This window comes from Ovis aries, chromosome 3, assembly GCF_016772045.2.
Source record: "Ovis aries strain OAR_USU_Benz2616 breed Rambouillet chromosome 3, ARS-UI_Ramb_v3.0, whole genome shotgun sequence".
Lineage (NCBI taxonomy): Eukaryota > Metazoa > Chordata > Mammalia > Artiodactyla > Bovidae > Ovis > Ovis aries.
Genome location: NC_056056.1, coordinates 6,800,993 through 6,813,327, shown reverse-complemented (window position 1 = coordinate 6,813,327; position 12,335 = coordinate 6,800,993). Strand labels below are relative to the sequence as shown.

General features: G+C 54.0%; 1 protein-coding gene across 2 annotated transcripts in view; it reads left to right on the top strand.

Annotated features, from left to right (window-relative positions):
* PRRX2 (paired related homeobox 2) overlaps window positions 1-11,544 on the top strand; it is a 53,499-nt gene extending 41,955 nt beyond the window's left edge. Inside the window, exons 2-4 of one of the 2 annotated variants that reach the window (XM_027966308.3) lie at window positions 8,578-8,765; window positions 9,594-9,772; window positions 11,065-11,544. In XM_027966308.3, coding sequence (XP_027822109.1) covers window positions 8,578-8,765; window positions 9,594-9,772; window positions 11,065-11,200 — 503 coding nt within the window. In that variant the 3' untranslated portion in view covers window positions 11,201-11,544. The other variant, XM_027966309.3, reaches the window with a different exon arrangement.
* Window positions 11,545-12,335: the final 791 nt, after the last annotated feature.

Sequence of the window (12,335 nt, the reverse complement as noted above, 5' to 3'; positions counted from 1 at the left end):
GGAGACAGCCCAGCACAGGAGCAGACTCTGAAGTCTTCCCACACGTTTTCAGTGCCTTCTCATTCATTCATTCATTCACTTAACACTCAACAAATATTTGTGCAGGGTTTGCCTTGGGCTTCCCTGCTGGCTCAGATGGTAAAAATTCTGCAATGCGGGAGACCCAGGATCAATTCCTGTGTCAGGAAGGTCCTCTGGAGAAGGAAATGGCTACCCACTCCAGTATTCTTGACTGGAGAATTCCGTGGACAGAGTAGCCTGGTGGGCTACAGTCGACAGGGTCACAAAAAGTCACACGACTGAGTGATTAACACTTCCTACCTTGGACCAAGCCCTGTGATGGGTCCCAGGGAGTCAGAAAACAGTTAAGTTCCAGTCCCTGCCAGACAAATGACCTTACATTTACCCTACAGCGTGACAGAGCTGTGATGTGGCAGCAGGGCCGGGGCGGGGTGTGTGTGTGTGTGTGTGTGTGTGTGTGTGTGTGTCTGGGATGGCTTCCCGGAGGAGGTGGCATTCTGCTGAGAACTGAAGGTGAGCAGGGAGGCAGAGAGAAGTGGTAAGTCCAGGAACGGAATGGGCAGGAGTCCACAGGGAGAGGATGTGCCTGTCCAGCGTAAATGCTGACCTCCGGGAGACCACTAACCTGGGACAACATCTCTGAAACCACTGAGGTGCCCTGTCCTGGCACTGCCCACCTGGGCGACCTGGGGGTCCCATCCAGTAGATAGAACCAGAAAGCCCTCAAGAGGAAGGCCCCATACCTCTGTCAAGTTTATGGCCAGTTTGCCCAGGGCTGGGCTGGGAACTGGGGCTACCTCCTCCCTCCCTTCTCGCTGCCAAGCAGCTACCAGGGGTGCAGTAAGAAAAAGAATGGGTCTGGGGTTTGCAGAGGGAAAGCTCTCACTTGCTATGTGACCCTGGGTAGGTCCAAGCCCCTCTCTGGGCCCTCCTTCCGTCTTCTCTGTGAGGCAGTGACCCCCGCCCCCCGCCACTCTCGAGGTTGCTGGGGGCCTCCAGGGGGTGATGCTGGAAAGTTCGCCTCGGTGATCTCACTGCCTGCTCCCATTTGGGCCTTCGCCTTGGTCCCTGAGTGTCCTGGACAGAGGCCGACCAGTCCAAGCATGAAAGTGGCCCTTGGCTCCTTGCTTGAGATTCTGGGGGTGGGGTGGGGCTGGCCTCCTGGGGAAGCCCCCGGAAGCCCAGGTGCCCTTCTCCAGAGGGCTCCAGGGTCCACACTTCTTCTCCTACCTCCTGCCCATCTTTCCTTTCTTCCTTCCAATATGAGTGATGCATATAGAGCCAGGCCCAACCTTGGCTCTGCCCTCTCAGGCATCACAGGCTGGCACCCCCCTGCCTCTTCTCAAAGCTACCCTGCCCTACATGCTGCTCCCAGCTACCCCTGGCCTGTGTGCCAGGGACTCCAGCACAGACCTCAGGTTTAGAGATGCTCCTGTTGCCTTCAGCCCCCTCTTCTTGGCTGACCATTCACCCTAAGCCCCTGGAGAGACTCCCCCCATCTCAGGATCCCTCTACATGAGGACCTGGGGGTACTCATCAGGCCGGCTGCCCATGCCAAGGTGGTAAGAAGCCTGGGCTCTGGACCAACCTGCAGATTTAAGTCCCTGCCCCAGCCTTTACTGGCTATGTGGCTTTGACAGGTTGTTTAACCCCGTGCCTCAGTTTCCCCTTCTGTAAAAATCAGGCTAAGAGCACCCAGGTCAGATACTCATGAGGGTTCGGTGAAGTGGTTCCTGTTACCTCCATTTCTCAGGGGGATTCCTGAGGCTGGGGTGAAATAAAGGCTTCGCCCATGGCCACTCTGCTGGTGAGCTGGCACCAACCTGCGGTCCTAAACCAGGACCCAGGCCTCCTTAACCACCTCTGCTCCCTGTTACTTCTTATCTGATGAGGTGAGATTCTCTCCCAAGGCTCTCCTGGTGGCCCTGGAGTCAGGGATGCTGCCTGGAAGGCACATAAGGATACACATTCCAGAATTCCTGTCTGAGCCCCACTCCTAGGGGGTCTTTCAAATGAACCCAGCTCTCTAGCAGGAAACCTGGGTGTTCGGGGGCGCAGCCTCCATGCGCCCCCACCCCCACCTCCACTTCCTTCCCCAGACTCCTCTGCCTGTAAGTACTTCTGCAGCCTCAAAACTCCTTTGACCAAGGCCCAGTGTTAATTTGTTAAATCCACATCGAGGTCCTGGGGACCTGTTGTTTATTTTTGTGAACGTGTTGGCAGAGATCACATTTGGGGTGGGGGAGGCTGCTTATTCGGTCGGAATAAATGCTAATTAATAAAAGTTATTTATTTGGGTTGGAGCTCGCCGTGGCCCCAGGGTCACGCACAAACTGACTATTTGAAGCAAAAACAAACAGAGAGTGTCTCTCAACAGCTTGAGAAAGGCAGAAACGAAGAGGCCGGGTTTATTTGTCTTAGGAAGAATTTGCAGTTAATTCCCTCCAGACTATTTAGACCCTTAAATTAAATGGAATAAGAAAAACCATGGGTGCAGGGGAAGGAGCCAGGAACACTTGATCATTTGGCCGAGAGCAGAGTTTTTAAATGTCTTTGGCCTGAAGTCAGCCAAGTAAATGGTATGTGTGAAATAATTTAATGGCAGAGAACGGTGCAGCAGTCACTTTTTCTCACTGTAATGTAATAAGAGAGAGAGCGTGGCTGCCTCTGCTATCTGAGTCCGTTTATCTTTCCCTGGACTCAGCCCCTCACAGTAGCCCCTAAAGAGCCCAGGTAAATGGCGGTGGTTTCAGGCTTTATTTTCAATCCCAGAACTTTGACTGAACAAAAGGAAACTTTGGGCACAGCCCTGATTGGGACGGACCTGGCCCCAGTGCTTGCTGGCCCGAGGCTTCAAGAGTATTTATTTATTTTCCAAATACTTGAAGCTCAAGCGTGGAACCCCCAGAGGACACACGCCCACTACATCCACTTCTCAGGGGGCGATTCAGGAACTCGTGGTAACGAACATCCGGCGCATCCGCTGGGAAGCAAAGTGCAGCCCGAGAGTGAGCCCTGGCTAAGGCCAAAGCTGTGGGTTCGAGTCCTGGGTCACCTCCAAGACACCTCCTAAATCTTCCCCATCTCCTGAGCCTCTGCCCGCAGCTGGGGCTGGAAGGAGCTTTCTGCTAGGGGCTGGGCTGAAGAAGAAAGATCCTGTTTATTTGGCGGCGGGGGGTGGGGGGGGGGGGGGGGGGTAGGGGTGGAGGCGCGTTGCATATGATCAAGAATGTTAAGGGCAGGAACTTCCCTGGAGGCCCAGTGATTAAGACTCTGCACTTTCGATGCAGGGGGCGCAGGTTCGATCCCTGGTCTGAGAATGAAGATCCCACATGTTGTGCAGCACAGCCAAAAACAATGTTAAATGCAGCAAGCATTTATGGAGCAATGACTGTGCTCTTGGCATTCAGTTAAACTCAGCTCCTCCAGGAACTTTGTGTGACCCTGGGCAAACCACGGTCCTGCAGGACTCCCAGAGGTGAGGTCTTCCCCCCTGGGGGGCTAGGGATAGAGTCTTGGGGACATTTCCACAGCAGTGAGATGACACAATCCATGAGGTCTCCCAGAGCTGGGACCGAGAGTGTGACCCCCCCGCCCCACACCTGGCATCACCTTCCCTGGGAACCAGGAGAATGACGGAAGACGACTCAGCAGAGACAAACTCATACCCTGGGCTGCCTGAGTCTCCCCACAGGCACGTCCCAGCTGCGTGATCTTGGGTCAACCTTTCAGAGCCTCAGTTGCCCAGTGTGTGAAATGGGATAACACCTCGTAGGGCAGATGCTGGGATCCAGTGGATGGGCGTGTATGCAACACTGGACAGTGTTCGTGCCCAAACCCCGCTTTTGTTGAGCACATTCCATCGCAGCTGCCCTGATGGAGAGAAGTGACTCCAGCCCAGCTGGGGTGAGGGGTGTGAGAGTCGGGTTGCTGGAGCTGGGGGTGTAAATCCCTTGCCTGAGAGTTTCGGCTCCAAGTCTCCAGCAGTTTAGCCAAAGAGCAGAGTTGTTTCTTCCGGCACCCCCTTGGCGGGGGCCAAGGCTGCAAAATGGTTTTCATTTCAACACCCTCCGTTTTGAATTGCTCAGAAATTTCCCGAAAAAGTCTCCTTTTTTGGCTGAAAGGCCTCCTGCGTTGGGTTTGTGCCCAAGCAGTATTGCCTAAAGGGGGGGCGGAAATCGGCTTGCAATGGCTGGTGTTCCAGAAGCTTCCGTCCACTCTCTGGGGTCTTGATCACACAGGTTTTCAGCTCTCGACCCTTGATATTTTGGTGTAAGATTTCTTCCCACTCGAGGGGGTGAGGGGCAGGGGTGGAGAGACATTCACAGCCACCAGACATTCTCATCCATCTTCACCTTTCCTTGGAGGAAAGGGGTGAGGAGTGAAGACTGAAGCGGGTCCAGGAGATGAGGCCAGCTCGCTCTGTGTTCCCTGCCACCGCCTACCCCATTCCCACATGTGTCCTGTGTTTTTAGTATTTCCCAAATGGGAAAAGTAATGGACTTCAATTCCTGGTCCTCTCTCCAAACCAGGGCCTCTCTCCCTCAGCGTTATGCACATGGTGAGCCAAAGAATTCCCTGATCCAGGGGCTGTTCTGGGCACTGAAGCGTACTTAGCAGCAGCCCCGGTCTCTACCTCCGTCCTAGGAGCACCATTCGCCTCTCAGTCCTGACTTTCAAAATAGTCTCCAGACATTGCCAGATGTCCCCTGGAGGCTAAATTGCCCTCAATTGAGAACCACCGGTCCAAACCCAGTAAGGCCATCTTTTCCCGGGAAACCCTGCCTGATTCCTGCTTGACAACTCCCCTCCCCCAACCCCCACGCCATGCAACCATGACCAGACTCATGGAACAGTTTGCCCTCCAGTCCAATCAGCTGGTTGCTCTGCGTACATGGGAGCCAGGATTGAATGGTATCTGTGGCCGGGCCTGGAATGTTCTAGATGCTCAGCTGAACAACTCAGCATCGTGTGAAGAATGTAGGATGTGGTCAAACCAGTCAATCCTAAAGGAAATCAATCCTAAATATTCACTGGAGGGACCGATGCTGAAGCTGAAGTTCCAATACCTCGGCCACCTGATGCAAAAAGCTGACTCACTGGAAGAGACCCTGACGCTGGGGAAGATTGAGGGCAGGAGGAGAAGGGGACGACAGAGGGCCAGATGGTTGGATGGCATCACTGACCTGATGGATGTGAATTTGAGCAAGCTCCTGGAGATAGTGAAGGACAGACAGGGAAGCCTGGCGTGCTACAGTCCATGGGGTCGCAGAATTGGACACGAATGAGCCACTGAACAACAACGTAAAGGGAATATGTAACTGGGGAAGCAAAAATACAAGGTGTGTCCCCAGATCCAAAAGGTTATCCACACCCTCTGTTGACCCAACTGGGAGCAAGACTGGCCTTCCCGTCCACCGCTGCTGGGAACCCTGGATGGGGGCCTTGGCTATAGCTAGCATTTTACTCATTGGCCCAACAATCCCAATTCTAGGAATCTGTCCCAAATATTCACTGGCAAAAATAGGATATCATGTTTGCATGAGGTTATTCATTGTGGTATTCTTCTGAGTTGCAAAAAATTGGAAACACACCACCTGCCAATCGATAGGGCTCTGGTTTTAGTTAAATAAACCATAGTTTAGGGGTTTCCCTGGTGGTCCAGTGGCGAAGACTCTGTCTTCCCAATGCAGAGGGGGCCTGGGTTCGATTCTGGGTCAGGAAACCAGATCCCCGCGTGCCACAACGGAAAGATTCCGCACAGCCAAATAAGTAAATAAATAGAATATTTTTGAAAACATAGTATGTTTGCACAACTGAGTGGTACAGAGCCACATGCAGGGCTTTCTGTCCTGGGTGGCGAAATCCCTGGGATGTGTTGCTCAGTGGGATCAAAGAGAGGGGCACAGCAGTCCACAGTCGGCTAGCTTCCAACAGAAGAGCAGGAGAAAATACTAGGAAAAAAAATGCAAACAGCAGTGCTGAAAGGATAAAGCAAAGACGAATTTTACAATGGTTCTGGCAGGTGGAAGGTGGGAAAGTGAAAGTGGTAAAGTCGCTCAAAGTCAACCACTAAAAGGAACGAAATAGGGTCATTTGTAGAGTCATGCTTATAAATTATTTTTAAATCACACCTGTGATTTTGTAAAGCTTGGGGAGCAAAGTCAGGAACAGGGCGCCGTTAACTTTTGCTTTGTCCCTCTCCGTGTTTGAATCTGTTTCTGCGACAAGAGATGACGGTTTACTGTTTCTGTGGCAACTCTTTTGGTTCTTTGAGATCCCCTGGAATAGTCCATGGAATTCTTCAGGCCAGAATACTGGAGTGGGTAGCCGTTCTCTTCTCCAGGGGATCTTCCCAACCCAGGGATTGACCCCAGGTCTCCTGCATTGTGGGCAGATTCTTTACCAGCTGAGCCACCAGGGAAGGAGGGAACAAAAGGGAAAATACAGATCAGTGCATATGATGCAAATAAAGAAGGCTGGTTTGCTGGCCCGGGTTGGAGCGGTCTCAGGAGTATAGTAAATAGGAAGAGGAACTTGGCAGCACCAGTGTGTTCAGCGTGATCTCATACTTGTAAGCTTTTTAACTTTTGTTGGAGTTAAATTGCTTTGCAAAATTGTATGAGTTTCTGCTGTAGGATGAAGTGAATCAGCTATAAGTATACATATATCCCCTCCCTCTTGGACCCTCTCCTCCCCAGCCACCCCCCATTCCACCCCTCTAGGTCATCACAGAGCACCAAGCTGAGTTTCCTCTGCTTTATAGCAGGTTCCCACTAGAAATCTATTTTATACGTGGTAGTGTATATATGGCCCCTGGAGGAGAGCATGGCAACCCACTCCAGTATTCCTGCCTGGAGAATCCCCAGGAACAGAGGAGCCTGGTGAGCTACAGTCCATGGGGTCGCAAAGGGTCAGATGTGACTGGGCAACTAGGCACAGCACAGTCTATCTATGTCCATCCTAATCTCCCAATTCCTCCCACCCTTCCTCGCTGCCCTGTGTCCACGTCTGTTCTCTCCGTCTCTATGCTGGAAATACGTTCACCTGTAACACTTTCCTGGATTCCACATATATGCATTAATATATGATATTTGTTTTTCTGACTTATTCAGCCTATCTGACCGACTCTAGGTCCACCCACCTCTCTACAAATGACCCTGTTTTGTTCCCTGACACGTGTACCCTAATATTCATTGCAGCACTATTTACAATGGCCAGGACGTGGAAAGAACCTAAATATTCAATGACGAATGGAGAAAGAAGAGGCAGATGAACACAATGGGATATTACTCAGTCACGAAAAGGAGTGAAATAGGGTCATTTGTAGAGTCACGCTTGTAAATTATTTTATATTCACGTTGGTAATTTTGTAAAGCTTGGCGAGTAGAGTCAAGAGAAGGGAGTCATTACTTTTACTTTGTCCTTTTCAGTGTTGTCCGAATCTTTTACTGTGACAGTGATGTTAGTTGGTTATCAGAATATACTTTTTTTAACATGAAATCTTCAGATTCTTTAACTTGATAAAGTATCCTTTTTTTAAGTATAGTTGATTTACAATGTGTTAATTTCTGGTGTACAGCAAGGTGATTCAGTTATACCTATACTCATTCTTCTTCATATTCTTTTCCCATTATGCTTAATTATAGGATATTGAACATTGTTCCCTGTGCTATATAGTAGAACCTTGTTGCTTATCCATAAAATACACATTTTCAATACGAAAATAAGATACATAAGCAAGTACTGAACCAGACAGGGTTGGTTCTAAGTGCCCAGTGAATGCAATGGAGGAGAGAGCATTCTGTGTGCACTCAGATCAGGGAGGGCTTCCTGGAGGAGTGAGCAAAGAGCAGGGCCCTTCAGGATGAAGGGCCAGCAGTTTAACCCCTGGGTACAATTGAAATGTGGAAACAGTAACTGAACTCCCCCCTCCTCCGAAGAGGGGGCATGAAGAGGTGAATAGCACCTGGCTCGGTTTTTGTGAACATCCAATGGTCTGTGGGTGTTAAAAAGCCTAACAGGGAGCAGTGGACCCTCAGAACTGTGACTTTCACTGTGCCTTTTTATATATTAATATAATTCAACAGAGCTTCCCTGGTGGCTCAGAGGGTAAAGCGTCTGCCTGCAGTGCAGGAGACCTGGGTTCGATACCCATGGCGGTTGACCATACCCCAGAGTCTGAGCCATCTTCGAGGACACGTAGATGCCTCCGGCCCTCCCTGACCAGGTCGGTTGTCCCTCTTGGTCCCCCCAGGAGGGGGGCCTGGCCGCTCTGATTCACCTTTGTATCCCCAGGGCCCTAGCCCTGTGCCTGCCACGTCGTGTGCTCAGTAAGTGTGTTGTGTAATAAATGGATGGATGAAGAAATTAACAAAGGAGTGAATTAAAGGGTCCTGCTCTCAGGGCTGGACCATCCACCCGCAGTGGGAAGACACAGGCTAAAGTGCTCAGCGCACGTTGCTGAGCTGGTGCCTGAGTCATGACCGTGTGGGCTCCTGCGGGCGCAGGGGCAGCCCGGCCTGGCCTTGAGCTGACCCTTGGGTCCCTCCGCAGGTGAGTGTCCCAGCCCCGGGCGCAGCAGCGCCGCCAAGCGGAAGAAGAAGCAGCGGCGGAACCGCACCACGTTCAACAGCAGCCAGCTGCAGGCGCTGGAGCGCGTGTTTGAGCGCACGCACTACCCCGACGCCTTCGTGCGTGAGGAGCTGGCCCGGCGGGTCAACCTCAGCGAGGCGCGCGTCCAGGTGAGCGCTGCGCGTCCGTGGGCTCCTCGCAGGAGCGTGTACAGCCACCATGCACTCAGGGTTAAGGAATTGCCAAGGTGCACGGGGGCGTCTGAGGCCAGGAGGGCCGAGGGTCCGATCCAAGCCCTGCCACTGGCCAGCTGTGTGAGCTTGAGCAAGTACTTAACCCCTCGGTACCGTAGGTGGTGGTGGTGGTGGTGTAGTTGCTAAGTCGTTCCGACTCTTGCGACCCCATGGACTGCAGCCAGCCAGGCTCCTCTGTCCATGGGATTCTCCAGGCAAGAGTACTGAAGTGGGTTTCCATTTCCTTCTCCAGGGGATCTTCCCGACCCAGGAATCGAATCCACCCCGGGTCTCCTGCACTGCAGGCAGATGAGTTATAAGGAAGCCCACAGGGTGGCTTCCCTGTAAAATGAGGATCGTGTGGGTCTATTTTATAGCGTTCTTATGAGAAAGAAAAGAATTATTTTTGTAGCTTAGCTCAGTGTCTGGCACAGAGGGTTTTGATAAATAAAAGTCGTTTTAAAGCGTCCAGGGCTTTCTCCGCGCCAGCTCTGAGCAGAGTGCCCAGCATACACCGCTCTTCATTATAACCTCCCAGCAGCTAAATGTTCAGCAGCTCATGCCTTCATTCCTCCACTGGCACAGTCTCCAACACACCCTGACCCAGCGGCAGGCACTATATCACCCCCATTTTACAGACGGGAAAACTGAGGTTCAGGGAGATGAAGCCGCCAGTGTAGGGTGGTTGACAGAGCAGGTGAACGGTGGGTCCAAGAGGACTTGGGTCCCCCTGGCAGCCCGCTCACGGCTCTTTCCCACCCCCAGGTCTGGTTTCAGAACCGCCGGGCCAAGTTCCGCAGAAACGAGCGGGCCATGCTGGCCAACCGCTCGGCCTCGCTGCTCAAGTCCTACAGTCAGGAGGCCGCCGTCGAGCAGCCGGTGGCTCCCCGGCCCACCACCCTGAGCCCGGACTATCTCTCCTGGACAGCCTCCTCCCCCTACAGGTGAGCATGGGAACTGCTTCCGGTCAGGGTTGGCGGGGTGGGGGGTGGGGGGGCAGCAGCCTGGAGACCCCCGTAGGGTGGTGTTTTAGGATCCAGATTCCCTCGAGGCTCTGCAGAGAACTATGAAAGGGGCTCAGGCCCTCCGTGGACTGGGGGTGGGTGGGCAGGCGTGTGACTGTGCATGGGGGAGGTTGTAAGAATGTGTGTGTGTGTGTGTGTGTGTGTGTGTGTGTGTCCGCGCGCGCACGCACGTGTATTTGTAAATGTGTGGACTGGCAAGATATGACCTGTCTGGAGGGAGTAGAGAACCCCTGTCACCCTGAGGGAGCTGAACAGCTGCCAGTTTCTGGGACGTCCCTGGTGGTCCAGTGGCTAAGTCTCTGCACTCTCAATGCCGGGGGCCCAGGTTCCATCCCTGGTCAGGGAACTAGATCCCACAGCTTCAGGGAACTTTAACAGCCACAACTGAAAGAGCCTGCATGCCGCAACAAAGACCCAGCGCAGCCAAATAAATTACTAAATCAATATTTTTTTAATAAAAAACAAAGAAAACCTGCAGCTTTCTAGGCTAGCGCGAGCGCCTCAGCACCTCTTGTCAGTCATCCTGGAGGGAGGCTGGGAGGGCCCCTGAGGATGGTTCTCAGTCTCGGGGACCTGGCTGGGACCCAGAGGCAAGGGCTGAGGCAGTTTTGTCCTGGTCAAAGTCGGGAAAAGGTGGCAGGGCAGGGCGGGAGAGGGAGGGGGTGCTGGAGAGTTGGGGTTTTGCACCCTACAACTCCCAGCGGTGCTGTCCACCCCTTAGGCTGTGTGAGCAGCTCTGCTGGAGCCCTGGTCTCAGGAGATCCAGTGGGTCAGCTTGTGGGGTCTGAGTCCTGGAAATGCCCACGCTAGACCCACAGCCCTCCCACCTCCTCCCTGCCCTCTCCTTACCTGGGCCAGGAGAACCATCAAGAGGTATCCTTCCATACAGGTGTATGTTCATCCCACCCCCATCCTGCTGTGTGCCAGGCACCGGGCAGGTGCTGGGGGGGTGAACAGGATGCAGGAAGCTCCTCGTCCAGTGAGGAATGACCCCAAACCTGCAGGGGCGGCTCCAGGTCCCAGCGCCGACCATGGGCCCTTCCGCCTCTGCCCTGAATCTTGCGCCGCAGGTCACCTCCAGCCCCAGGGGAAGGCTGCCCGTGAGCTGAGGAGGGGAAGCAAGAGGACCAGAGGCTGGGGTCCTTGGACGGACAGCCAGGGTGGTCAGCTCCGGGCAGCACCGACGTCCTTCTGTCTTGTGTCGCCCCCAGCACGGTGCCACCCTACAGCCCTGGAGGCTCAGGCCCCGCGACCCCGGGGGTCAGCATGGCCAACAGTATCGCCAGTCTCCGTCTCAAGGCCAAGGAGTTCAGCCTGCATCACAGCCAGGTGCCCACCGTGAACTGACAGCCGGCTCCGCCAGGATCCCAGTGCCTCCCTGGTCTAACGACAGCAGAAAGGAGGGCAGACGCGCAGGAAAGTGACCTTCTCCTGCCCCCTGTCTCCGGGACAGGCTGGGTGGGCTCTCCTGGCTGGCCCTTCTCTGCAGCCCAGACTCCTGGGCCCAAGAGGCTGCTGAGATGCCTGGAGCCTGGCTCAGCCCCTCATCCATGGCCGCTGGAGACTTCGGCCCCTGATCCTTGGAGGGGTTGGGCCAGAAGGTGGAATAGCAGCTCACCGAGGACCTCACTTACTTGGTGTATGAAAGCCAAAAAGCTGTTGTCTGTAAGAAATAAAAAAAGAAGAAATTGTTTAAGCCCCCAAAGATTGCCGGGAGGGCAGACAGGACAGCAAACCAATGAGGGGCCATTTTGAGGGGCCAGCTCCCTCATCTGTGTCCCTTATTCTGAAAAAGTCCTTCATCACCCTGCAGACCCCAGGGGTAGGGAGTGGGGTTGGAGGACAGAGACTTTCCCTGGAGCCCTTGACACCCAGGTGTTTGGGAGAAACCCTGCTGTGTGACTCTGGGCAGGATCCCAGCCTTCTCTGGGCAGGGGGTGTCTCCCCTGCCCTATGGCAGGGGCAGCGTGGGTGTGGGGGCAGGGGCTAGAATTAAAGCCCTTGCTGCTGGACACGCAGGAGGTGTGGGTGCCCCTAGACCTTTGGCTGTGGAGGAGCCTGGGCAAATGGCCCAGACAGTGCGGGTGCAGAGAGGAGGCCCCAGGTGGGCTTACAGGGCAGAGTGGTTCTAACAGCCAAGACCGCCAGAGCCCTTCCTCCAAGTTCTCCAGCCTGCCCTTTCGCAGATGGTCACTGGGGGTGAGAGAGGACCTGTGTGCCACCAGCCACTCAGGAGTCTGCAAAAAAGTGTGCAGTGAGGGGTGTGGTCTGAAGCCAGCCCTTTCCACCCGGCCCCAGGCCACCCCTCCTGATGGGCATAGCCTCCAGGGAGGTTAAGAGATCATTTCTGCAACCAGCCCCCAGGAAGTGAGACAACACTTCCCAGGGGAATTCCCTGGGAGTCCAGGGGTTAGAGCTTCCCAGGCGGCGCCAGTGGTAGGTTCCCACCTGGCAATGCAAGGGACATAAGAGACATGGGTTC